The sequence below is a fragment of the Artemia sp. Qi Xiang Cuo genome, chromosome 11 (genome assembly GCF_049724085.1).
Source record: "Artemia sp. Qi Xiang Cuo chromosome 11, ASM4972408v1, whole genome shotgun sequence".
In the NCBI taxonomy this organism is placed as follows: domain Eukaryota; kingdom Metazoa; phylum Arthropoda; class Branchiopoda; order Anostraca; family Artemiidae; genus Artemia; species Artemia sp. Qi Xiang Cuo.
Window position 1 is genome coordinate 13,569,626 of NC_142804.1, and position 27,616 is coordinate 13,597,241.

At 33.9% G+C, this 27,616-nt stretch overlaps 1 protein-coding gene across 1 annotated transcript; it reads right to left on the reverse strand.

Moving 5' to 3' along the window:
• Positions 1-2,579: 2,579 nt before the first annotated feature.
• Positions 2,580-26,807, reverse strand: RpL17 (ribosomal protein L17). The gene is made up of 5 exons (XM_089097075.1): positions 26,772-26,807; positions 18,609-18,689; positions 14,064-14,198; positions 10,558-10,753; positions 2,580-2,769 (listed from the first exon to the last, which is right to left on the reverse strand). The coding sequence occupies exons 2-5, from the start codon at positions 18,687-18,689 to the stop codon at positions 2,624-2,626; spliced, it is 558 nt and encodes a 185-aa protein (XP_088953201.1). The 5' UTR covers positions 26,772-26,807; the 3' UTR covers positions 2,580-2,623.
• Positions 26,808-27,616: the final 809 nt, after the last annotated feature.

Here is a 27,616-nt window from a genome sequence, read left to right on the forward strand (position 1 = left end):
ATCAAGCAAAAGAGCAAAGAACACCGCCCTACTATGTCCCATAAATGTAGGCATAGACTATTCGTTCTTCTTCAAATTATATAGAACATCAACTACGGGTGCAAACCAAAATGGCTCAGAATTGCAAATTCTACCCCTTATATGCTGCTAGTAAGGAAAAGGAGTTTACGTTTTAGTTCTTCCTGCACTAATAATCTTTGGATTTTTTTTTTCGTATCTACCTTTTCAGAGCATGAACAATAGTAAATAATAAAATAACCACTGAACCCCAAAAAGATTAAGACTGGTTTTATTTTTAAAGAATTGGATCTTTTCATACTCAACTACACCGATAAATTCAAAATTTGAGTAAAACCGTGTGGTCTATTGAGAAGAATTTTCATAGGCTTGGTGAAATTATGCCGAAATTGGTCTCAAGTCTAAGGCGTCGAAGAGGGAGTGGTAAATATATATGCAAGTCGACTGCATTCAACTAGGAATTTGGATTATTGATTATCTACTTTCATTAAGTACCTAGATCTTTCAATAGGAGATGCAATGAAATCGACGAGGCACTCCTCATCACTCACCTAACCGAAAAAGTCAAAAGTGCAGTCTGGAATGCTTGTCCGTTGTAAAGCCTGGTATAGCAGGCGTATTCCTGCCTGCGTGTACAACGCTTTTGCCATTCCTCATATCCTCGCATTGAATAGATTTTGGACTGTTCACGAACTACTGATAAGAAATTTATCTGGTCTGTAGATTTTCGTTTTGCGAAGTTTCTCTTATGTATACAGTATGGGCTAGAAACAAAGGTCTAGTCTCATCATCTCAAGAGTTAACTGAGCCACTGCTGGCTCGCTATTTGTATTTCTGACTTTTTAAACCCTTTCATTTGTGATTTTGACATAAGCGTTATTTTGGTGTTGTTAATAATCGTAATTATTCTGACAGTCTGGATGTACATAATAGCTTTTTATTGAGTTCAGCATTAGTTTGAAAATTTCAAACTTATTTCCTTGTTGTTCTTGAAAATTTTCACCTTCACTCTTTGGACACCCTGGATACAAATAGTATCTTTTTATGTATTCTAATATATTTCTTAGCATCCGAATAAGGATAATTCCTAACATTTCAAATACGTTAACATCCCCTGAAAATTTTGACTTATTAACCTTCCTGTTCTGTTTAGAAGTTTCAACTCATTACTCTTAACTGCTCCTGAAATATTGTGGACAATCAATTATGCGACCTGGACGCCAATGGTGCCTTTTCAATTAGTTAAACACGCCCTCCACGTAGCGGCGGACTAACGTCGTGTCCGCTTTCTGTGTAAGCTGGATAAGTCGGATAGCCTCTATCGTGCTATGTGCCAGTGGATTATTTATTTGTTAATATCTTTATTTTACTTGTATTATCTGCATGTTATTCGAAACAGCTTGTTTTCGGTGTATTCTTTTTTTGGTTCACTTACCTTTACTCCCTTTTAACTCCATTATGCATACTATACATGTATTAATAATAATCAAGCTTCAATCCATATTTATTTTATTGCTTCTATGCAAAAATACATATTAAATTTATTTTTATTGCTATATTTATTTATTCTTATTGCTATTATATATTTATTTTATTGCTTTATTATATTGCTTCAATGCATATTTTAGAAATGTTTACTACAGTCTTATATATTCTCCAGAAAATTCGACAATCTTAATTTTTGTTGGAAAGTAAGCCAAAGGGGAGGGTGAAAAATTGTTACAGATATCCTTTTGGGTAAAAAAAAAGACATTGATTGTCACTAATGATAATGACCTTCCTAATTTTCCTTTTCAGGAATTTTGTACGAGCGAGCTATTCAAAACTAGATTTCTTTAAGGCCGAAACTTTACTTAAAACCTATTTAAGACCAGGTTTTTCCAGGAATTGTGTATAAGTGGGCTAATGAAAACTAGATTTAATTTAAGACCTATTAAGTCTAGATAGCAAAGTGAAAATCGCACGAAGCCGAGAGAACTTTATTTATTCTCTCGGTTTTACTTAAAACCTATTTAAGATCAAGTTTTTCCTGGAATTGTATATAAATGGGCTATTTAAAACTAGATTTAATTTAAGACCTACTTAAGTCTAGATAGTAAAGTGAAAATCGCACGAAGCCGAGAGAACTTTATTTATTCTCTCGGTTTTACTTAAAACATATTTAAGACCAGGTTTTTCCAGGAATTGTGTATAAGTGGGCTAATTAAAACTAGATTTAATTTAAGACCTATTTAAGTCTATATAGCAAAGTGAAATCGCACGAAGCCGAGAGAACTTTATTTATTCTCTCGGTTTTGCTTAAAACTTATTTAACACCAGTTTTTTTCCAGAAATTGTATATAAATGGGCTATTTAAAACTAGATTTAATTTAAGACCTATTTAAGTCTAGATAGTGAAGTGAAAATCGCACGAAGCCGAGAGAACTTTATTTATTCTCTCGGTTTTACTTAAAACATATTTAAGACAAGGTTTTTCCAGGAATTGTGTATGGGTGGGCTAATTAAAACTAGATTTATTTTAAGACCTAGTTAAGTCTAGATAGCAAAGTGAAAATCGCACGAAGCCGAGAGAACTTTATTTATTTTCTCGAAGAACCACAAAGTTCTACTCGCCACGTTGAGCAATCTTCTGACGGGCCAACTTTTTCTTGGAAACCTTTTTCTTTGTCTGCTCCTCATCACTTGCCTTTGATACAACGTTTTCCTTTTCAGAGAGAATTACTTCAATATGACAAGGGCTACTCATGTAAGCTAAAATAAAATATGCTTTCAGCTTATTATTATCAAACTTCTCAACTAATTATTATACTTTTTAACTAGTTAACAATAGATCACTTAAACAAGGGGTAAGACTAAACAAACAATCAGATAAATTCGGTAAAAATTAGCTTGTATAAAACTATTGCACAGAAAAACTTATAATAACAATACAAAAATTGAAACATTATTTACTGTATCTTTAGACAACCCGACCGTGTCTTGACTGAGAATCTTATTTATAAACCATAAAACAGAGGCTCTGTCTATTTTTATAAATTAGTTACATCTCATCCCATTACCAAGCATCAATTACTAAAACAGAAGTGTAAATTACTCACAAAAAAAGTTTGAACATAATTCTGCGTTACAGGTGGATTTGTGAGGGGACATTCAATTCTTTCCCACCCGAAGCATGCAATCTTGAATTAAAATATAAGCCCTTATACAAAACCATCAGTATAATGTTCCTCAAAGACTAGAACAACAAGAACTGAACCTGCACTTCAAAAAAGTAAATAAAATTGTAGAATAGTAAAAGTAAATGAATTGGAAAAACAAATAAACTCTATTGGCTGTTATAACAACATATTATCATACAACAGCCAGAAGAAAATGCTTGAAAAAGGAAATAAAATAGAATATATTAATGGCCCTAAGCAGTGAGGGATTTTAACATTTTATAGAAAGAAAGCAAATATAAATACATAACATACTGAAAACAGCAGTGAAGAAAATTAGCTCACTAACGGATTTTAGGTCAACTTCACATAGAATTATATCCATTTGATATTTATGTTATAATATTAATATATATATATATATATATATATATATATATATATATATATATATATATATATATATATATATATATATATATATTATAATATCCAGAAGCGGACGTGTGTGTGTGTGTTTGTGTGTGTGTGTGTGTCTAATAGTGACTAATAGTCTGTTACTTTTTTTTTTTTTTTTTTTTTTCATTATTGTCAGAGCGTCAGAGCTGAAACACAGTGACAATTTTGTAAAGACCGTTTGGAATCGGAATCCTTGATTAGATTATTTGGGTAAGACTTTGGACTTTGGACCTTGATGTTTCTGAAGATCCCCGCCCCCAAAGTTTTCGAAAATGCACCTAAATGGGTGTAATGATCATGTACATTGTGAGATTTCTTTGAACAATCAAACAGGGACAAATCTCCAGCATTTTTTTTGGGGGGGGGGGCAAAAAAATAGGTCCATATCCGGATAGTCAAGGGGCATGGTATAATAATTTTCTCTCCTTAAGTCAATTCAAATCATATACTTAGTGCAATTTACATTGATTTAGCCAGTTTTACGACTGCAAAATCACACCTATTTTCAGTTTTACATTTTAATGGCGCTGAAGTGCAATAGTAAATGCACTTCAAACAACATTATTAGACTGTACTTGTGATTCTCACAAGGTAACTTTTGGGATATAGGCTCCAGTTCCATCAATCCTTTATCTTGCTACTCAATCGCAGTAGGGCTTATCCCAGATTCACCTCTCAATTACTCAGATTATCTGTCTTGGCTTTTTCTACAATTAGCCATGTCTTGATGGCTACTGCAAAATACTTGATTTGAATTCAATACGTTTATATAACTGAGACTGAGGGGCGGGTGAAATAGGTTGATCTGATAAACTTGCTTTAGGAGCAAGTTTAATTAGCGCAAACTTGCGTTAATTAAGTAAATTAGCACTACTTTAGACAACGTTAGGGGGGCGCCTCCTCCCCCTCCCCTGGATCCGTCACTGCTCTAGTGTCTTTTTTTCTTCTTTCTACACGTAAAAGCACATTTCCAAAATAGCATACGCAAAATAATGCAGCCAACTATAAAACAAAGGGAAAAGAAGTTGCCGGGGGATAAAACTATATCCCCCCTAAATTTGCATTGGATTAATGGCTGTAAAGAAAAAAAAAGAAAAAAAAGGTTCATTTCCTTATCTTAGATCGACCCTTGACTGGGTTTAATAAATTAATAGTTTGTTATTAAAATCACATTTGATTTTGTAAGTTATTTGATGTCAAACTATATTTGAAATCATGAGCATAAAATATCATGTTTCAGAATTTGTCTTTTAGGAAGAGAACTGTTGAAACAGAAACAGGTTCTTGTTGGCTGTTCAGTGAAGATGAAAAAACTGTCCGTCAATTTGGCAAACATTTTGAAAATAAGAGATTTTCACGAGCCTGCACTTGGTGTTTATCGACCAAAGAAGAAGTTACTTCATGAAGAAGAAGGGGAAGGGGATGGAGACCAGAACTTCCGAAAGAAAATTGCTAGAGAATTATTGCGGAATAGAAACAGAAGTAATAAAAGTGAAATTGTTGGCTCCAATAGATTAAAAAAACCTATCATTTTAACGTGTATGCACAGCAAATAGTCCTAATAGTCTTAGTAGAAGACTGCCCAATGAAGATGAAAGATTTGTGCGTCAATTTGGCAAATATTTTGAAAACAAACGAGTGTCACAAGCCCACACTCAGCGTTTATGGCCTTCTTATGTTATGAAGAAGAAGAGGAAGGAGATGAAGACCGATCCCTCCAAATGAAAATTGCTAGAGATTTACTTGGGAATAAAAAAAAAAGATAAAAGCGAGATTTTTGACTGTTATTCTCCTGCGGCTTTGAAAATTTAGAAACCGTAATTTTTTACTAAATTTGTTACATAGGTTTTACATAGCTTAAATTTTATTTCCATCTATACTATTAGAAAAAAAAAACAATTATTTTGTTCCAAAAACCTCTCATTTTAAGGTGTGGGTACAGATAATAGTTCTAATAATTTTAGTGTTAGCAGCTAATAGTATTAGTAATCCAAACAGCTGCTGAATGTATGACTTTTTCTGATGTTTACTAACCTATTCAATTTATTGTGAGGGAGTTGTTGGTCATATGTCAATATTTATGACATGGTATTCCACGTTTAAACCACAAGCGGCCTGAGAGGCTTAGGTCTGTAAGTCCAACCAAATTCAGTCCCAGATTTTGTATACAAGTCCAGAGGACATTGTCCGTCACGCGACAACCCAAAATCAATCCAATCTTTCATCCCTTAATTCTATGACTATCTACCTTAGTTCTGCCCTAGGAATGATCTATGGATAAATGATAGATAGACTTATCTATTAACAAATGACATCAAATTTTATACAATCTTAAAAAGGGGTTATCCCAGATTCACCTCTCAATTACTCAGATTATCTGTCTTGGCTTTTTCTACAATTAGCCATGTCTTGATGGCTACTGCAAAATACTTGATTTGAATTCAATACGTTTATATAACTGAGACTGAGGCAGTAGTAGCAGCATACATAGCGGTTTAAGCTGCATTGATTTCCATACAAACTAGTATAGAATAAACATAATTTCCAAATGCATATGCAGCAAGTTCAGATTCTAGTACAGTTTTTAAGAGATGTTGCACAAGATTTAGATGTCAGTCTAATAAATCATAATAAACAATTATGCTGAAGATCTCAATTCTTATTATTTTTAAGCAAATCTTTTTTTTTTATTTATGTGTCTTTACGGGGTATTAGTTTTCCAACTTAAGGGTAGTAGTTACCTCACTGGTCTTTAAACCTCACTAATAATTGGTCTTACAATGCTGTAGAAGTTAACAACAGAAGAACAGAAATTTACAACCGAAGCTTGATTTCAGAAGCATGAAAATTATTACCTCCCTGAACCTCCTTTAAGATCAGCAATATAGCCTTAGGAAAATTTAAGGTTAAAACTTCTTTATTTAGGAGGGAAGAGATTTCAAACCCATCCCTCTTACCAATTTTCAAGTGTTTACCCAAATGCATATGCAGCAATTTCAGATTCTAGTACAGTTTTTAAGAGATGCTGCACAAGATTAAGATGTCAGTCTAATAAATAAAAAATAGTTTATGATGGAAGTAAATGTAAAAACTGAAACATAAAATGAACAAAACTGCCTTCTCCATAGTTGGTATATGGCTATATTTTTTGTTCGGCTCACTTATGTTTAACTTATACTATCATAATTAAAGTCAAATTTTTTGGGGCAATTTTTGGATTAATCATATCCAAGCCGTAAAATTTTATTATCAAATCGTGTTACCAGAAACCTTCATAATCAAAATGAAACTATGTAGATAATTCTTTTTTTTCTTACCTCAACTTGCTCATCAAATAAAACTTGTCATGAAACAGTCAAGTTTAACATACAATTTTAGTGGTAACTAAATAATAACTCTACTGCCGTCCAGAACTTCATGGGAAAACATTGCGGTAACACGCAGTGACAGAATTTAATCATTGATAATAAGCAAAACTGTGGGCTTACAAATTTAGTCGTTCCACAGTTCTCAGTCCGAGACAAACAGGCAATCTTCCGAGTGGCACACGTCGGCGTCTCCTAGCCCAAAAAAGGCAAGAATGAGCCAATCCAAAGTGAAAACGATGATCATTGTCTTTTTTGACGTCAAAGGCATCGTCCACCATGAATTTGTTCCTCCTGGACAAACCGTCAACGCCATGTTTTATGTGGAAGTGCTCAAGAGACTCAAACGACTGGTCAATCGGGTCCGACAAGACATCGCAGCCAACTGGAAGTTGAAACGCGACAACGCCCCAGATCACACCGCCTTTCTCGTGAACAGCTACCTGACCAAGGCTGGCATCCCAACGCTTCCGCAGCCACCCTACAGCCCAGAATTGGCCCCCGGATTTTTTTTGTGTTTCCTCGCCTGAAAAGGCCGATGAAAGGCAAGTATTTTGAGGTGATAGAGGGGATCCAAGCAGCATGCACCGCCCAAAAATTAACTATTTTTATTTTGCGCTGACGTTGTTTATTTACAAATACTAAATTTTAGGAAGATTTAACAACCCTTGTTTAAATTCGGCGAAATTCAGAAGGACTGCCTCCGCCCAACAGAGTTAAAACCAATTATAATCTTTCTGCTAATCATTTGCTCTGAGATTTTTTCCATCCTCAACATTAATCTTATCCTGGTATCAGCATTTGATAGAAGTGGAATTAATCTTTCCCAAAATAATGATTCACGGTTAGTAGATAAACTATCAGCATATCTCTATTAGTGCTGGAGTTGGGTGAGGGAACAATTATGCTGAAGATCTCAATTCTTATTATTTTTAAGCAAAACTTTTTTTATTATTTATGTCTCTTTACGGGGTATTAGTTTTCCAACTTAAGGGTAGTAGTTACCTCACTGGTCTTTAAACCTCACTAATAATTGGTCTTACAATTCTGTAGAAGTTAACAACAGAAGAACAGAAATTTACAACCGAAGCTTGATTTCAGAAGCATGAACTGGAGCCTATATCCCAAAAGTTACCTTGCGAGAATCACTTGATATTTACGCCCCCGCATGGAGGAACTTATTTCATGTACCAGACCCAGTTCAGTGAGAGAGGTTGTTCAGTTCAGTGCAAGGTTGTTTAAGACAAAAAACTATTGAAAATACTAAACTTAAGAGGAGAGTCTATCGGATAAAAGGCAAAAAAACATATGCTCTCTTGCGAGAATAATAAACCAACCAATGCTCGCTTCCGTTACCCATTGCATACTGTCGCGTGATTGTTTCAACTGGAAACAAAATGGCTATCTCAAAATTTTAATCAGACGATTTTTTGGGGAAAAGAAGCATGGGAAGGGGCTATCTGCCCTCTAATGTTTGTGGTCACTTAAAAAGGGCACTAGAACTTTTAATTTCCGTTCGAGTGATCCCTCTCCAGACATTATAGGACCATTAGCTCAATAAGTTCACCTCTGGGAAAACATACAAATAAAAACATATAAACGTGCATATGTGATCTTACTCCGGCAAAAATTACTATAGTCCACATATTTCAAACAGTTCGTGGTAACGAAGTGTAAGTAAGGAGCGACCCGGCTCAATAGAAACCGAAACTCTAAAAAACGGAGTTTTGATACCAATAGATACATCCAAAGAATAATATTTTAATGCTGATTTCAAATATATACTCTCGTAATTTACGCTAGATTTAACAATTTTGCTAAATATATTATATAAGCAGTGGATATGATATTTTAATATATATATATTTTAATATATATTTAATATTATTATTTAATATTTTAATATATATATATATATATATATATATATATATATATATATATATCATATCCACTGCTTATATAATATATTTAGCAAAATTGTTAAATCTAGCGTAAATTACGAGAGTTTGAGGGGAAAACGATCCCCTCGACGTATTCTAGTATCTTCTCTGATATGGTGAGTAAATGAGAAATTAAAAAAAGAACAATTGCTTTCAAATGAAAACAAAGAGGATAATAAAATTTAAAATAAAAATAATTTTATAATTTATTATGTGCGACCCCCCCCCCCACAAAAAAAAGAAAAATTTTACACTAATACTTAAATTGAGCATTCCTTTTTGGCATGTTTGGCTTACCGATCACCTTTCAAAACATCTGAACAGAAAATAGTATTGCTAAAAACAAATTCAACTAAATTAGCATTTTTCATCCTCTAAGCATTGCCTTAATAACATACTTAAACTTTATCATAATGTAGACAATTCTGACGGGGAGGTAAGCTCCTCATATATAGAATAATTTTTGTTTAGTTTAAGTTTTAACGAATTTCTTTAATTAAAGATATAAATTTATTTCAGTTGATTCCTTTGCATTTTTTCTATAAATTCGATGCCTACTGCCCCCTCAACTCTTCCATTGAGGTTTCAGTTTTCTATTACATTTCAATACTGAATGTCATCATTTTTTTTAAGTTCATTAATAAAAGTTTATGAATAAAAAATAGAACTTAAAAAATGCATACATATAATACATGAAAAAACAAAGTCTTTCAACTAAATCTTCTAGCCTGCCCATTAACTTGCAAAGGCAAGTTGTTCTAGGGGCGTGTCAGGAATAGAAGAAAACATAGAAAATTTTAGTACTAGTTAATAGCACAAATTAAATATACCAGAAATACTGATAATATAAAAAAAATATATATAAATATGTGTATAAATAAAAATACATAATTCCTTGCTGAGTTGCTACTGGAGTCACTGTAACGGCCAAAAAAAGAAAAACAAAAAAAAACTATCCAAATAATCCCCTTCACTCCTTCACACACCTCAATCAACAAAAGAAAAAGAAATGACTCATTAATAGGATACATTTTTTCCTTGACTTTATTTCTAATTTTTTTTAAACCATTTTATATCATTAATTATCATATTATTACCTTTCCATAAATTTATAAATAAAACACAAATAAAAATGACAAATAATAACTTAAAACTCATAATTAGAATACTTTTTTTCATTAATTTTATTTCTAAATTCTTCAAATCTTGTTGTGTCATTAATTGTCTTATCAATACTATTCCATAGACATTACTATTGCATTATAACAGACGATTTTTTTTACCCTTTTTTTACTTAATGAAAGACTAAAATTAAAATAAAATTGTTCAAATTAGCTGACTATGCTTTCTAAAACCAAGTGTTCAGTACAATCGCTCAAATTGCATCTCTAAAAAAAGAAGAAAAAAAAAATCTGGATAGTGATCTGAAATGCCAAAAATGTATTTTTTGCGCAGTTTTCCACTGTTCTAAGGGGGGGGGGGGGGCAGTTTTTTTTAAAGACATCTTCCTTTTTGTGGGAACGTCTCAAACATTACTATCTCTATATAAACGCATATGCTTAGTGCCCATTTAAGGGACACAAGAATTATTCTTAAAAATAAAGGGAAACCTACGGTTAATTCTGCCATGGGCTCTGTATGTCCTCCTTCTCATGTAGGGGGCTCTGTTAACTTGGATATGATCGATAATCAAGTGGTCTACATCCAAACCTTTGAAATCAGCATTCGATTCAGCATTCTTCAACAACTGAAGGAGAAATTCAGCTGACTTCTTTGGCCACCGTCCTTGAGTGGCTTTCCACTGCTTAGCCTGTATTACATAAAAAACTAATTAACATCATGCTGTAATACACTGAAATCCTTGGAAGGATTTATATCCATAAATCTGCAGAATAAGAAATTCTGCTGATTTCTGTAGCCGCCTCCTTGGGTGGCTCTCCAACAGCTTGGATTTTATTGCAAAGAAAACTAATTATAATCATGCTGCAATAAACGCCTAAAAACACGAGGGGGGGGATGTTGTATATATTCAATTCTACCTTAAAACGGACATAAACCCTCTTTTTATTCAAGCAAATGTGATTTTGTCATAATAATAGAATAATGGATAAGTAGTTATATAGTTACAGGGTTTTCGAGGAATCAGATTCGAATCAGGAACAGAGCAAATCTTCCCGATTCATGGTATGATGCCACAGCGTGACTTACAGCTGTTCGTGAAAAAACTGTCTTTTACAACTGAACTCCCTGAACTTACAGCTAGGGTTTCTCGACTAAGTCTTTTATTAATTGACCGACACAGATATACATCACTTATAGATCACTTAACATAGTTTTAAAAAACTATTCTGCAAATTTTTCATATTTCAGGTGTTTTTTTCCATCCCTATGGTATTCTTAATTTCAGGCATGTTTTAAACAATTATTTTTAAATTTAAAATTCAGAAATATTGAACGATTTATGGACAACAGTTCCATCAGAAATATGTCTCATACCAACTTGATTAGGTAATGTGTCAACCAAAGCCTTGTAATTATTATCAATATTGTAAAAAAGAATACAAATAACATTCGAAACGAAATTAAGGCAGTGGCGATAAAATTACCCATGAAAAAGTATCATATACCAGCAAAAGGCACATTACCTTAATAAATACGATATGCTAACATTTGAATAAAAATAGATTACAGTTTTTTGAAAAATAGTTAAAGTTTTTGTCACATCATTGATAACCCTTTGGTTGTTTTGACCCTGTTAATGTTTTCTCTGTTTAATAGGGGGAGGGGGGTGGGAATCATCAGAGGTTGGCAATGATCAGAGTTTGTACCAACCTCAACTCACAGGTTGGCGCTGTCCTGAACAAAATATAAAAATAAGATCTGATGTTTCCGAGAATTTTTCAAAAAACTAGACATTAATTAAATAAATTAATTCTTTCTCCATTGTTAAATAAATACTTTTATTTCTTTTTTCTAGCTATTGGTTCTAGCTATTGGATCAGCCCACAGGGAATAATTACAATAATGTATTTAGAGTTTGCTAGGATGAAGGTTTGTGATGCCAATGGGGGACTAACGGGGTTTGACCTGGGCTGGTTGTCTTGTTTTCATTACATTACTGTGTTTAGTCAGTCCTTGAACAATGTTTTTCTTTTCTAGGTGACTATTAAATTAGTATTGGGTTCTTTAGTTGGAGACGAGGGAAGGGTCAGAGCTCTAATGGAAGGGGGAAGGACCAAAAAACCACAAAAGTTGCAAAACAAGACATTAATCAACACTATAAGGAGTGATTCTTCAAATCTTCGTAATGCTTCTGTTTATTAACACAGAAATATTGGTGACACACCAAGTGGCTTTGCTGGAATAATTTTATATATTCGGAATAATATTTAATATATACTCTCAGAGCTCTGCTGCGATTTATTCTCATATTATAATTTAATATGATTTAATAATTTAATATAATAAATATTCGTATAGCTGTTTCATGTTCACTACAATGATAAAGTTTTTTTTTGCTTTATAGAGCAACTGTTATATCATCACTGCTTCTTTTGTAAAAAGACGAAAGGTGGTGAATTTTGTTTAGGAAGTTTTTCTACAATATTTCTATGTACAATAACGTTTCATGAAATGCATGTCACTCCTCTCCTCTAACATGACTCTGTAAGCTCAGCCAGTCGACTCAGCTCTAGATGGGTACCTGGAGAAGTCTGGGGAAGGTAAGCAGGAAGGGCGTGCGAAAGCACAGGATGGCTGACCCCCATCCCCTCATTTCACTTCTTGACTGAACGGCCTTAAGATGGAGATCAGCACCGCCGGTTTGGACTTTAAGAAGTCTTGTGCTGTATTCTTTATCTTGCCTTTTACCTCTCCCACAAACAACCAGGACAGCATTTGCGCTCTATTGAAAGCACAATATATTTGTACACAATTTTTCTTATTATAATATAGACTAAATACTGCTTGAACTCCCAGGCATTCTTCTTTTCAATATCAATTTTTGTCACAATCAATACGATAATTACATAAAAACCATTTTAAAAAGAAATCTCTCAAGGAAACAAAAGAACAATCCTAAAGTGAATGACGAGATCAAACTTGAGAATCAATAGGATGTCACAGGGACGTTGACAAATTTAATAGATGGCAGTGATGTTTATTTAAGTTTCTTCAAAATATTTTCATTCTTATAAAAATGATCTACGAAATTCGCATGATAAAACATACCAACATCATACCAAAATGACTATTTCCAAGCATATAAAAAAATAATTTTGGGACCAAAGCTCTTGTGCCTTTATTTACTTGCAAAACTTTTTGTCTCAAATGATCCATTTTTTTATGGGTCATGACTTATCATTAAACTTCTTTTCAGAACTTATTTTTTCCTTGTTTTTCTCATAAAACAGATTGCACTGCCTTCAAACACATATTCTTGTCTTTATTTTCACCCTTTCTAATTAAAATAGCTACCTTAAAATTTTAACACACCCCCACATTTCGATGCAATGGCCAAAGACTGTTGTATGCCTAATTATCCTCCAGTGACTCTGTGCTCTTAAAATGTTTGCTACAAATCATGATTTCTGTAATTATAAAATATTGTATTTTCGTAGTTAGAGGGGCTATAAAATACAGATAGAAGATTTTTGGGCATCCAGAATTTGAAGGCAAGGCCATATCCATGCAAGGAGGGTTACCAGTTTACCCCCCTCCCTCCCCCGCGTCCCAAAAAACTCCCCAACTCGTAGAAACGTAGCAAAAATGTAGATAAACGAATTTTTGAAGCCTAAAAAATTTGTCCCCCCCCCCCAAAAAAAAAATCCTGGATATGCTCTTGTTTGGAGGGACAATTTTCATCAATACTGGGTTACTTTTGGACGGGAAGGTATCCCCTTTTTATGGAATTATATAATTTTACTTACAATATAATGAGTGCATATAGGCTTAAAAAAATTTTAATATCTGGAATGTGTATGGCTCTTGATTTGCACATTATTTCCAAACTATTTTTTTAGTTACTACTGGAACAGGTCTATTCACTTACAGTTTATTGCAACAAATATTTTTGATATCTAAAGAAGCGAAGGGCCAAAGAAGGAAGGGAGGGACTTTACCTGAGCACATCTGCCTACTCCTCCCTTAAATCTTCTGAAGGGAACACATTCCTGTTTTTCAGTTACATTTTTGAGGAATCTCATTGCCCTTCTCAATGGCATCTTTCTAATGGCTGTAGCTGTTTCTCTTGTATTCTACAAAATAAATACATGGCAATTATTTCATAGTAAATAAAAAAAAGAATATTTTATACATCACAACCAGGGTTGCCACCAAGTGAAAAAAATCTTATAATAATCTTATGGTTATAGTAATCTTATGGTTGATTTAGTGATTTTATTCAGTAATATAGTCATTTACGTGCTCATTTAGTGATTTTTTTGTTTAGGCAAAATAAAAATCATTAGAAATAGTGATAAATCACTAGGGGTGGTAACCCTGATCACAACCAATAAAGGGAAAGCCATATGTTTCAACAAGTTATGAACATCAATCATAATTTAGTCATGTATACATAAAAATTCAACACTTATGCTGGTTAAAAACTAAAGCAATTAGCACATTGATTTCAAATATTCTAGGCTTTAACCTTTCCTAATGTTGTTGTCCAACTAATGATGTTCAGCAACCTCCTTTCAAGAAAAATGTTGATACTTTCTTCCCCCTAAGGATGGACCCATGTGCACCTATGTATGGGGAAAATCAGGATATTTTTCTGGAAAGCTAGGAAGCAAAGAAGTTGGTATAAGTGGTATTAACAATGTTCCCTACAATGCGGAATATACTTATTAGGTCCACTCTGTCATACTAGAACTGGAAACTAGGCAACTTCAGTCTCTGTGCTCTCTGATGGTATGGTAGATATCTCAGGCATCCCTCCTCGCTGAATCTTGATTATCATAAGGATACCACACTGATAAGCAATGCTCGAGTATTGGAAGTGCTATAGACAAATAAAGTGAAATTAATGATAGAAGGATAAACTTGAAGAATGAGCGTCTTAAACATAATAACTGGTAAATTTGACCAAAAGGTAGCATCTGTACTTCAGATTTATCAAACTTCAGACTGAAGTCCAAGTAAACCCCAAGCTCTTGAACATACTTCACTCTCGAGATTGACTTGAGGGAGTCTGCACAACTAATGCAGTACTTCACTAATTTCGCTGATAAGTATATAGTTCGCAGTACACCATCTATTGCAGAATGTTCAAATAATCCTGAAGTAGCAAAATCCTACGCTCATTCATAAATGACCAGCATATCTTTACATCATCCACTAACATGTCAGGTACTTATTAAGAATCCAGTAGTCACGCGATAAGTGAAGTTTCCTTAATGCTGATGAAATATAACAAAATAGGATGAAATATAACAAAATATGATGAAAATATAATAGTTCAGAAACAAATTTGGGCTATATATTTGCACATTAGGGGGGGGGAGGAGGAAGGGTAAAGCATAGCATATATTAAATACGTAACCTAACCTAGGTACCTTTTTTGCCCCTTCAGCCCCAAAAAACTAAAGTTTAAATCTTTGTCACGGAGTGAGCAACACCTCACAAGCCAGCGGAAACCTGTTTTTCATGTAACATCTCGGTTTTTCTCGATGCAGTCTTTCTCGCTTGACTACTGGATTCTTAATAAGTACCTATTTTCATAGTGGAGTCTCTAATAATATGTAGCAAAATGTTGACAAAAAGGCATAAGGGTCCTGGCCAAAGACAAATACCTTGCAGAAATCCCCTTATCACAGGCATATGTGATGACAAAGCATCTCCTACTGTCACCTCTTGGGTCCATTTGCAAGGTAATCTGTTATCCAAGCTTTAGATCACCGGCCAATGCCATATAGATGACCTTTCTTAACAAGAAGTTGGATGCAAATTTTGTCAAATGCTTTGGAAAAATAAACAAAAATACAATCAAACAAAACACCTTGAATATCACCAATCACTTCCAGGAGTTGCATGGTGCATGAATGCCGTTTACGGAACTCATGCTGAGCTGTGTGCAACAGTCAGCCCAGCAAGGTGACTAGTCACCTTGCTGGCTTACATATACGGAATATATATATATATATATATATATATATATATATATATATATATATATATATATATATATATATATATATATATATATATATATATATATATATACAAGGCATGTTTTTTAAGTAAGTACCATTTTGCGATTCTGCCGCCGCAGCGCTATGGTTGGCGTTCTGCGCATGCACGCTGGTTACCTACATCTCTTGTCTTCGCACTGACGCCATTACAGTCTGATTCGTCATTGTATACGATGTTTACTGAGTGTTTAAGCTGCCTCCGACAATCGTGAGTCCTGCCAATTGTGAAGTACAGCCTATTATACAATTTCTTAGTGCTAAAGGCGTAAAACCAATTGATATTCATTGTGAGATCTGTGAATTTTACGGACAAAATATTATGAGTGATGGCATGGTAAGGAAATGGGTGAGAGCATTTAAAGATGGCCACACAAATGTGCAAGATGAAGAATGGAGTGGGTGTCCTTTGGTCTTTAATGAAAGTTTGGTGCAGAGTGGAAGAAAAGGTGAGAGAAAACAGATGCTTTACAATTTCATCAATGTGCGACTGGTTTCCTCAATATTCTTGTAGTGTTTTGAATCACATTGTGACTGAGAACGTGAATTACCGGAAATTGTGTTCACGTTGGGTTCCAAAAATGTTGATGGATTTGCACAAAACCCAACGTTTAGGCAATGCATTGACTTTCCTTGGGCGGTACCACAATGAAGGTGAAGATTTTTTAGACCAAATTGTTACTGGTGATGAACCATGGGTGGCCTACGTCACACCAAAATCAAAACAACAATTAATGGAATGGCAACATTCATCACCACCCAAAAAGTGAAGTTTTGCAAACAATTTCTGCCCGGAAAATCATGTGCACAGTTTTTTGGGACAAAAAAGGAGTATTGCTAATGGAGTTTCTGCCTCGTAATGAGACAATCAATGCAGCGTCTTATCGTGAGACATTGAATGATCTGCATCGTGCAATCCAGAACAAAAGACATGACAAGTGGAGTAAGGGTATGACAATGCCTATCCACATGTGGCTAATCAGACCAAAGATCTCATCAAATCTTTTAAATTCCCTGATCCTGATGCCTTTTAAATGCCCATACAGCCCTGATCTGGCGTCCAGCAACTACCATTTGTTCCTGCACATGAAGAAACACCTGGGTGGTCAGCATCTTCAAGACAATAACGAAGTCAAAACAGTTGTGATACAGTGGTTAACAAGTCAGGCGGCAGAATTTTATGAGGAGGGTATTCAAAAACTGGTACCACATTATGACAAGTGCGTCAATATTCACGGAAATTATGTAGAAAAGTAGATTAAGGTACAGGCTTTCATGTAAAAATAAAATTATTGCAATATCTAAGTACCAGAGAAGCAAGACTTGACGAACCAACTGACAGCCATCTAGAGAGTGCCATAACAGGGATGTTTCCCCAAAGGCACTGAGGGTCCTGTAAGTTATATCTTTGTACGTCTTTTTTTAATTCCAAAACAGTACTTACTTAAAAAACATGCCTTGTATATTTGTGTTATTTACAAGAGGAAGGTAGAGCAGAATCTTGAAAAGGAAGACTACATGAGATACAGATCTGTTGTTGGGGCTTCAAGGCAATAAACTGTAAAAGACAAACCTGAAACAGAGACAAAGGTCTACATTGTGGATTTGCATAAGTTTCCTTTGTTACCAATTATGCACAGCAGAAAATAAGCCTTTTTGTAATAGTGCCTTGTCTGTTTTAATAATATTTTTGCCTGTTTGAAACTACAAGACAGAATCCCAACTTGCATTTTTGAGGTTTGCAAGGATGTAATACACCTGATATTGGTTGCTTGTGCCACAAGGTTGTCAAGAGAAACTTGGAAGTGACTTTTGTTCAACTCTTGCAAGGCTGTAACTTTGAACACAGAGTGAATGTGGGAATGACACCTTCTGGCTTAGTGTGTGAGACAGATCTCAAAAGTATTGAACCTAGATAGATGTACAAAATGAAAAATAAACTTGTAAAGAAACATTATATTGTTGTGAGGCAATTTAAAGGAGCTTTCAAAAGAATAGAAAAAAAACTTGTGACATTGAGCCAGATATTAAGCTAAAAATGAAATTTTGGGGGAGGGCCAGGCCTCCCTAATTATACCACTGTGAAGAGATACAGAATCCACCTCACATGGACTAATGTATTTTACAGAGAAAGACTATCTGTTTTTGGCCTGAATCTTAATTATCAGCTTGTTTAGAAGCACAAACATTATTTTGATATGTTATACCTCTTGTTTTATCTTTCCTTAGCCTGTTTTAAGGCACATGTTCTTCAGCATAAACGTATTGCCTGTCCTAATACTACATGAGAACATGTCTAAATATAACCATACTGTCTTAAAATCCTACAAAATTAGGCATTGCCAAAAATAAGAGTTAAGACTTTAAGAAGACTAAAAATAAGACTATAAGAGTTAGGAACAAAGGACCAAATCAGCCAAAACCTGAAGGAAGGGTGAACCAAACAATCAGATAATGAAATTAAGGGATTCTTACCTTGAAGTGGACCCTGAGGTTTGATCCTCTTGCTTTGCATGATTTGACTGGATTGTCTGGTTCTAAAGAATACTTCCCCATCTGAAAAGATAAATAGGTCATTATTATAGTTTAATTAAAGCTACAAATAACCTCCTTTGGAATAATAAAAATTTGAACATTGTTCAAAATGAAAGTTTGAATGCAACATCATTTAAAACTCTTCAGACCCCCCCCCATTCATATAGGAAGATTTGACACTAAATCCCTGAAATTGCAGCTGTTTTTACCTACTTTTAACAAGACAACTAGAATAGAAAATGTTCAACTCTTTTTAGTAAAAATCATATAAAAGGGGATATTCTCCAACTACAACATCATGATTCAACAGAGCCTAGCAACAGGAATATCAGTAAGACACTAAAACTGAGGGAAGATACATAAACAAACCAATTTAACAATTTAGATTGCCAATTCCCTTTTCAAAAAACCCTGAGGTTTTTGTTAATCCTCACCAGAGTATTTAATTAACACAAATAACCCTATAAACTGGAAATCCAGAAAATTACTCAGGGAATGAGAGGAGGGGAGAGAAACTTTTGTTTACTTTAATTTGGCTTTTTATTCTGTATACAATTATTTATTAGCAAAAAACTCTTACAATTCTGCATAAATGCCCTTTTATGCAACAAAATTTGCAGTTGTTTAGGTTTCCTAGAACTTTCCTGTAGCATTAGTCATTTTTCATAAAATTGGATTTTTCATGGAAGAAAAGGGCTTCAACCCTTTCCCATGCCAACATGTACACTCTTTGTTGAATGAAACAAAATTTTTGTCATTGAAATTGTAATTTCTGATTTTCTGAAGAGTTCTAATTACACAAATAGACATTTTTAATCTAGCAAATCTGCAGTTTCTTAACATTTCCAAAATTGTCCTTTAGTGTACTAGCATATATGACACTTGTGTAACATTAGGTACTCTAGGGAGGAAAAGGGCTTTGGCCTCCTATGCTAGCAGGTATGCTCCTAATCTTAGGCTATGCAACACAGCTTTTATGATCAAGAGTGTCATTTTTACTTATAAATGAGGTAATCTTATTGAAGACATCACCTTTTAAACTAGCTACAACACCAACAAGGTTCTCACCTTTCATTGTTAACACAAATACATTCAAAATTGCTGTAAAAGCCCTTGTAAATTTGACCTTTTTTTAGTTGGTAGTGCAAAATTAGTTTTAAAGTTACATTTTTTGTTCATTTTCCACTTGCCTTGTTTTTAAAGTTGATTCACACTACTTATAATATATTTTTTTCTTAACAAGCATTTCTAATAGTTTGCTGGTCCCAGAAGCTTTGCAAGTTGGATTCTGCTAAACTGTTTAGCCTCATGGTAAAAGACATTCTATTTATAAGACTTTCCTTGCAGATGAAGCTCACTATATTACACATTCTTGTTTGTTAATAAATATTCATATCTGTAAAAAAAATACTTAGCAAACCCCATGGGAAAAATGAATTTAAGAATGTGTAGTCCTTTACACATAAAGGACATCAGAATAAAAAGTTTTTGCTTCCTTAACTCATCTTTCGTCCATTCATACCTATACACCATGATTTTCTAAGGATTTTTCTTTTGAATGATTCACATTATGAAGTTTTAGGGCAGTACAACTTTTTCACCAATGTTGCCATGTTGAACCATGAAAATTAATAAACAAAACTAATTTGTCAAATTTGATAATGCCTTCTTTAGCAAAAATTTGAACACTAACAGTTTGTTGATTCCCAAAGGTAACTGTAACTTCTAAGCTTGTGGTTCTAAATATTTTTTGTTTCTTTTTGCTGTACCATGTTTCAATCATGTTTTTTCCCCAATAATACCAAAAACTGCAAAACTATCATGGAAGGTCTTTTAAATTAATATTAAATTTACAAGTTTTTCCTATTCTCTCACTTATATATAATTGTTTAAGTTCCCTCTTAACTCATCTAAACTATCAAATTTCATTTTGACAACCCATGGTATTTTCAGAATTTAATCAAAACTAAGCCAAAATTAAGTGCCTATGAAAGAACATTTAATGAAGTTATACCAACAAAAATGACGTGGAAGCTGTATAAATTGTTAATATTATAATTTTTTGCCTTTAGAACTAAACTTACCAGGCTAGAAGCTAATTGGTTATTGCAAAATTGTCAACTAGCCCCCCCTCCCCACCTAAGTCTTGGTTGATTTTCTGATTTCTTTTTGAAAGTTTTATTTGGCTAGCTAAGCAGCTTCCTAATGTACCAGAAATCTTCAGTAAATTTGCAAGCTTGTTCAAGCAATTTGCTACCTATAAGATAAAACATCCCATTTTATGTAACTTTCAAAGAACTTTCCAAATTACAAATCCATTTTGAACCTTGAAAGTGTTACTTGGTTCCCTTTGTATTTTAGTATTAGAGCTTATAAGAAAATGTGCCATTTAATCCAGAATTTAATGCTAAGTTGATATTTCATAGTCATTAATATCAAATAAATATTTTTCCATAAAATACAGTAAATTTCATGATTCATAAATCTTTAATTTTACCATTTCTAACCCTTTAAAAATTCATTGAGATGCGAACAACCCAACTACTTTTGTTTGACAAAATTGATGGGATGTTAAACTAAATGGAATGAATGTAGCTGTGAAAACAGATATGTGGAATGAATTTCATCATCAGAAATTCATGCATTTTTAACAGATGGCTGTCATCTACTAAGCAAGCATTGGAATTAAATGTTCTTATTTTAGTTTTATCACAAAATAATATAAAAAAAAACTGTGTGTCACAATAAAGTTTGAAACTCCTTTAAAGGTTGAAATAATATTTGCAACAGCAACAATTAGCATATTTGACATGAGTATATATTTCAAGCATATGTATATCTTTCAGGTAGTAAGTTAATAGAAAAACCACTGATTTTATTTTAATCCCAAATTGATTTTTTTTTATTATTATTATTATTTACTTTAACACTATGGATATAACAGAGCCATATTTGGATTTGCATCTCTGTCAAAACCTGGTCAGCTGCCCTAGGCACTGCAGCTAGGAGGGGCTGTGGAATTGCCCACTTTTATCAAGTTTTTCTCATTGATTCAGCTTTTTTGCTTATATTTGAATTGGGAGGGGGAGTATAATTAATTTTTCCCCAGGCATCATCAACCCCAGAAATGGTTCTGAATCTTAGTTGCAAGTTCCATCTTAGTTGCTGCAAATACAGGGAGACAACTTAGCATTATCAAAAGAGCATTTGTCAGCTGCTACCACCATGCTATCAAAAAGCTATACACCTCTATGGTAAGGCCAGCACTGGAGTTTGGTATGACCCTTGCCTCCCCTCAATTAAGGGGTGAAAAACAGCTCCTTGAAAGTGTCCAGTGGTGTGTGACCAAAATGCCATGCAACTTGAAGACCCTCCCTTACCATGAAATGGCTTGCAACATTGGAAATTCCAACCTATGTTTACCAAAAAAGGGGTGATGTCATCACAGCTTTTAAACATCTTCAAGCCAACTCTAGCTCAAGCCTTCTTCCCATCAAACCCCACCAGAGAACACAGAGAAACTTAAGGAAAAATACACAACAAACTACCAACTGCAGAGAACATTACCACTTATGTTCCAAGCATGCTGCTCCTTTGGAACTCCTTAAGCAATCAAACCATCCAATCTCAGAACCTAGAGTTATTCAAGCATGGTGTGGCAGGGGACTGGGAGCATAGAGGGTAGCATCTACACTGGGACACCCCAGAGTCTTCAAAAAAAGTTTGAAGTCATCACTGGCAGGCATATTGCAAGCAACCATCCTTTCATGCTAGCACAATGGAATTTAAGGTAATTCAAGTTTCACAAATGCTCCTACTCTGAACAAAAGACCAGTGCCATTCAATTCCATATTCAAGACTGTTTCCAAATATTGTCAAGGTGCCATGCTTGGCTATCTTGCTTATTTCAAGAAGGGGGTACAACAGAATGGGTTTATTATGACACATAATATGAGTTTATGAGTTTCAGAGTCTTCCATTCCTTGTAAGAAAGTGCTGTTGGTATTTTTCAAATCAGCATGGTCAATTTAGAAGGGTGGGGGTAGGCTAATTCTTGAACCTGCTCCATTCCATTAACATATCAACATATGGGTATGTTTCACAATTTCAACACCTGATGCCCAGACTACCTCTTAAGAGAGAAGGAGTAGAGGTAGGTACTTCAAAATACATTCCCAGAACATATTTTAGTCCATATATGCATCCCTGAAAGTTCCATTTTCCTAACTTAACCCCTTTCCACAATAACCAAAAGTAGCTTGTCTAGAATTTTACCAAATCATCTTATACTGTCACCTGTATTGACTATCTCTTTAGATAACTCTAGGCTGAAACTACATTCTTTGGTATCTTAGTGCCAGAAAGCTAATACTATCCTCCTGACAAAATTGGGGCATGTATATAGAAATACATCAGCAGTGTCACCAGAGGAAACAGATAGCAAACTATCAGATCTCATTCACATGATTATTGACACCCAACAAGGTGACCTATTAACTGCAGCAACTTAAACCAGCCAAATATCATATGGAAAGACCAGTTTCCATATGTCACATTAGGTACTATAAGCCTAATCATTGATATTAACAATAAGCTACCCTGCTTTAAAAAATAGTTGACCAACCAACTGTCCTAGACCTGGTATTCCTAAAGAGACCAGAGGCTCTCCTCTCATTTCATACATAGGCAGATTTCTAATTGGAAAGGGTAACTAGGTCACAATAACCATCAGAACAAATGTCCTACTAGTAACAAAGCATTGCATCAAAAAGACTTTTTAATTATGAAAATGGTATAAGCCTAGGGTTTTAACAGTACACAAGGAAACATTTTAAGAAAACAATGCTTACTTCATAATATGCAGAATAATCCTAGTTAACATATTTTGCAGGGCAGAACCTTTATCTTCACTATTTTCCCTGTATTTCCAGTTTTTCTATCACATTTTTAAATATTTGTGTCTATTCTCAAAGTCTTGAAAATCATTTATAAACAAACACCTAACCACCATCAAACAAATCTAACCAAACCTAACTTAACCTAATTCATCAGCATTTGTCTTGGAATATGTTTATGTGACAAACTATTAGATGGCATTGATGATGTTTAATTACCTATACAGATTATTTGAAAGCAGAAAATGCATTTGGATCCATGTTTTTTTTTATTTTGTTTAAAAAAATGTGCAACAGTGAAAGAAGTGAAGATAAAGGGGGTAATGTTTATATTAATGAACTACTCAGGTGGCTAAGAAATAAACTTACCTCCATAGTTAGAATTGCATCCTGAGTCCAAATTTCACATTCATATGCATTGGAAATTAACTTTACCCCAACCCCTATATATAGCAATTCAGGGTATGTTCTAATTTGGATTCAGAATGCAAGTCTGACTATAGTGGTGAGTTTGAACTTTATCACCATCCCCCTTAATGTGCAAATATATACTTTGAATTGGTATATATAGGAGTGGGAGTAAAGATCATTTCCAATACATATGAATGTTAAATTTGGATTCAGGATGCATTTCTGGGGAAATATATTATTGTTTGTATTATTGACTTATGAATAAGGCAAACATACCACTCAATGCCTCCTTGGTACTTTCCCATCATATGGACCTTTACAAGGAAACCAGTCACAAAAACCCATTTTTGATGGGTTAATTCAAGACACTGCTATAGAATAATGGAATGCATAGCGTGGTTTTCATTGCATATACGATATTTAAACTGTTATTTTTTGGGGTTTAAGGGGGGGGTACCTAGGTTAGGTTACATATTTAATATATGCTATGCTTTACCCCCACCCCCTAAATGTGCAAATATATAGCCCAAATTTGTTTATAAACAATTATATATTCATCCTATTTTATTTCATTAGCATCAACCAAACTTGACTTTTTAGAAAGCCCTATATAATGGGAGAGTACTGCCTTTTTTATGCTCTTTACAAAAAAACATTAATAGCTTCTCTTGCAAATTCAAATTTCAGCCCTTTTTCAACCTTTAAAAATGACCAAAAAATTTCTAGTTTTTGGTTACAAAAAAGCTTAACATTGGTTTCAAACTTGCTATTTGATTATATATCCATTTTTTAAAGTTATATAATCAACAAGCATTGATTTGTCATGATTGAGTTGGATAAGAAATGCAAAACAATAGAAATGCCAATCAGAATTTGTCAAGTTCCACCACTGGAATTTCATTTTTTTTTTTCTCATTGTGTTTTTTTTTCATTTTAGGCAAATATGCAACACCAGACATAATAGTGAAGAACACTAAGGCAATTGTTTTGCATATGTTATCCATTATCTTGTCACAGTAATAATAAAGATTAGGCCTACAATTTTGAAAATTTTTCCTGCATAAGCTCTCTTGATTGGCAAGAAATGACAACTGTGATCAGGGGCAAATCTCCAGCATTTTTAATGGGGGGGGGGGGGAGGGGTCCACATCCAGATAGTTAAAGGACATAGGATGTATAATAATTTTTTTATTCACATTATTGGGGGGGGGCACAATTGCCACCGCCAAACAACACCCCTGACTGTAATCTATTTGAAACTAAATTTGTAGTTTTAGCTAATCACCAAATTTTACTTGTGAACAGTCATTGCCTAGACACTGAAGTCTGGCTAGACAGGGGATTCTACCTAGACATGCATGTGAACACTGCTTGAAAGTAGCCATCTCCCAAATAAGTAGGACTTTAGACAGTTCATGGTTCACATTATAAATATATACAACCATTAGCAAAAAGTTTGGTAAAATTCTACTTTAGCTACTTTTGGCTATCTTGGAAAGGAGTTTGGTTAGGAAAATGAAACTTTCAGGGATAGATCTAAAGGCTAAGGTATGCCCAGGGAAGGTATTTTGAAGTATCTACCTCCACTCCTTCTCCCTTTAGAGGGTCCTGACCTTTGATGACCTTTGAAAATCTGTGTGTTATAGAAGTGATACCTTCTAAGATAGATTTTCTGCTTAAAATGAAGTCCAACAAATTGTTTTCAGCCTCGCAACTTTGCTCAATCCTGATTTATAGAGTTTTAAAGATATACAAATACATTTCCTAAATTTTGAAAATTAACATTGATATGGCTTAAAATACTACTCAAATAACAGGAATTGCATTTTCAAAACTAAAGCTTGAGAAAAAGAATCTTATAACTGAAAATTAAGGTAAAATGTTGTTTTGTCAAAATTTCAATAGGTATTGACCTGTCATGTAGGCAAATTTCAGGATCCTCTAGAGGGAGAAGGGAAGGAGATAAGTACTTCAAAATACCTTCCCAGGACATATTTTAGCCTGTAGACCTATCCCTGAAAGTTTCATTTTGCTAACCTCACCCCTTTCCAAGATAGGTAAAAGTAACTAAAGTAGAATTTTACCAAAAGTTTCTGTAAACATGACACACATTCATAGCAAGCTGTTTGTGAGGTAAATATTTACCAAATCATATTATTGAGTTACAACTAAAGTGAATATACCATTTGATGCCTTTTTTTATGCTGATTACAAATATAATAATCATTTCTATCAGAAATGAATTTTAGCCCCCCCCCCCCAATATATATTTAAATATATATAGGCCTATTTAAATATATATATATATAAATATATATTTCTACATTAGGGGGGTGGGGGCAAATTTTATTTTATGTAAATGAGAAGTGTGTTTAAACTTTACCCCCCCCCCCCTAATGTAGAAATATAAACCCTGAATTGGCATATATAGGGAGGGGGCGGGGGGCTAATATTCATTTCTGATAGAAATGATTATTATATTTGTAATCAGCATAAAAAAAGGCATCGAATGGTGTATTCACTTTAGTTGTTACTCAACAATATGATTTGGTAAATATTTACCATTTGTGAAGTGTCCAGACTGTAAGAGCAAGTTTCTTGTTGTGATTCACTGAACATTTGTCATTGCTTGTGCACTAAGGCAGGGTCAACAAAAGTGGCCTAGTTTATGAGGTTTAAGAGTGTTTCAACAATCTTCAATGGAGGCTCAAGGACTTTTCGTATATATTTATACTGTGGTGGTTCAAAGCAGCTATTATTACTAAATACAACACAATGAACGTGAACCAAGACATACAGCGTCTTTAGACTTCCTGCTTCATCAAGAATGGGCCTTAGAATACCTTAGCTACAAAATAAATCTGAATAGTATCCTAAAACTTAGGACTCGGTGGATTACGTCAGATAAATATACTAAATTATACCCTATTTAGATTAGTTTATTTTATCCGTTTTCCTAGTGAAATGATTCGATGTTTCGACGGTAAGAAAAAAAGAGAAATCCCTAATACGAATGCGTTCCATCTTCGGATTCCAAGGACCCACCGAATAACTAAAAAGACAAAGCAAGCCAAAAACAACAAACTAAAAACAAGCAAAATGCAGAGAAAGTTTAATCATGAGGCTCATACAGTTTTAGTCATATTGACAATGAAAGCCGTAAAATAAAAATGTGGAAAAGACGCATAGTGAAAAGATTGAAATGGATCCTGGCAGCGCAACATAATTTGGTTCTCTGATACAGCAGTGGCAGCACTTTAAATAATTACTGCGAAGCAAATTACACCAGTACAGCCTTTAGCAAGCTTGTCCCTAAAATAAGAACAATTCCAATAATGACAAAATTGAGAATATAACTGTAAATATTGACAATAGGAAAAAATGTAAAAAGCAAAACACCCTTAATAACGTAGAGAAATATAACAAGCTGGAACAAACTGACAAATTTGACATACGACCTGTACACAAGCTTTGAATTTAAAGTTGCTGATGAAGCCAAGGAATGCCTTACTTGAAAAAAAAACATCGAAATTTAAGTGATGACATTTTTTAGAAAAATGCAAATTTTGACATACATATTGGTTTCTGTTATTGAAATTCAAAAAGCAAAACCGTCAATTGTAAAAAAAAAAAAAAAAATGT

Bases quoted from the DNA above. Each gene is read 5' to 3' on its own strand.
- RpL17 (XM_089097075.1), bottom strand. From the start codon at position 18,689: ATGGGGAAGTATTCTTTAGAACCAGACAATCCAGTCAAATCATGCAAA. The intron at 14,199-18,608 runs GTAAGAATCCCT...TTTATTTTGTAG, and splicing joins ACCTCAGGGTCCACTTCAAG to AATACAAGAGAAACAGCTAC. The intron at 2,770-10,557 runs GTAGGTTTCCCT...ATTTTATTTTAG, and splicing joins AGCCCATGGCAGAATTAACC to CTTACATGAGTAGCCCTTGT.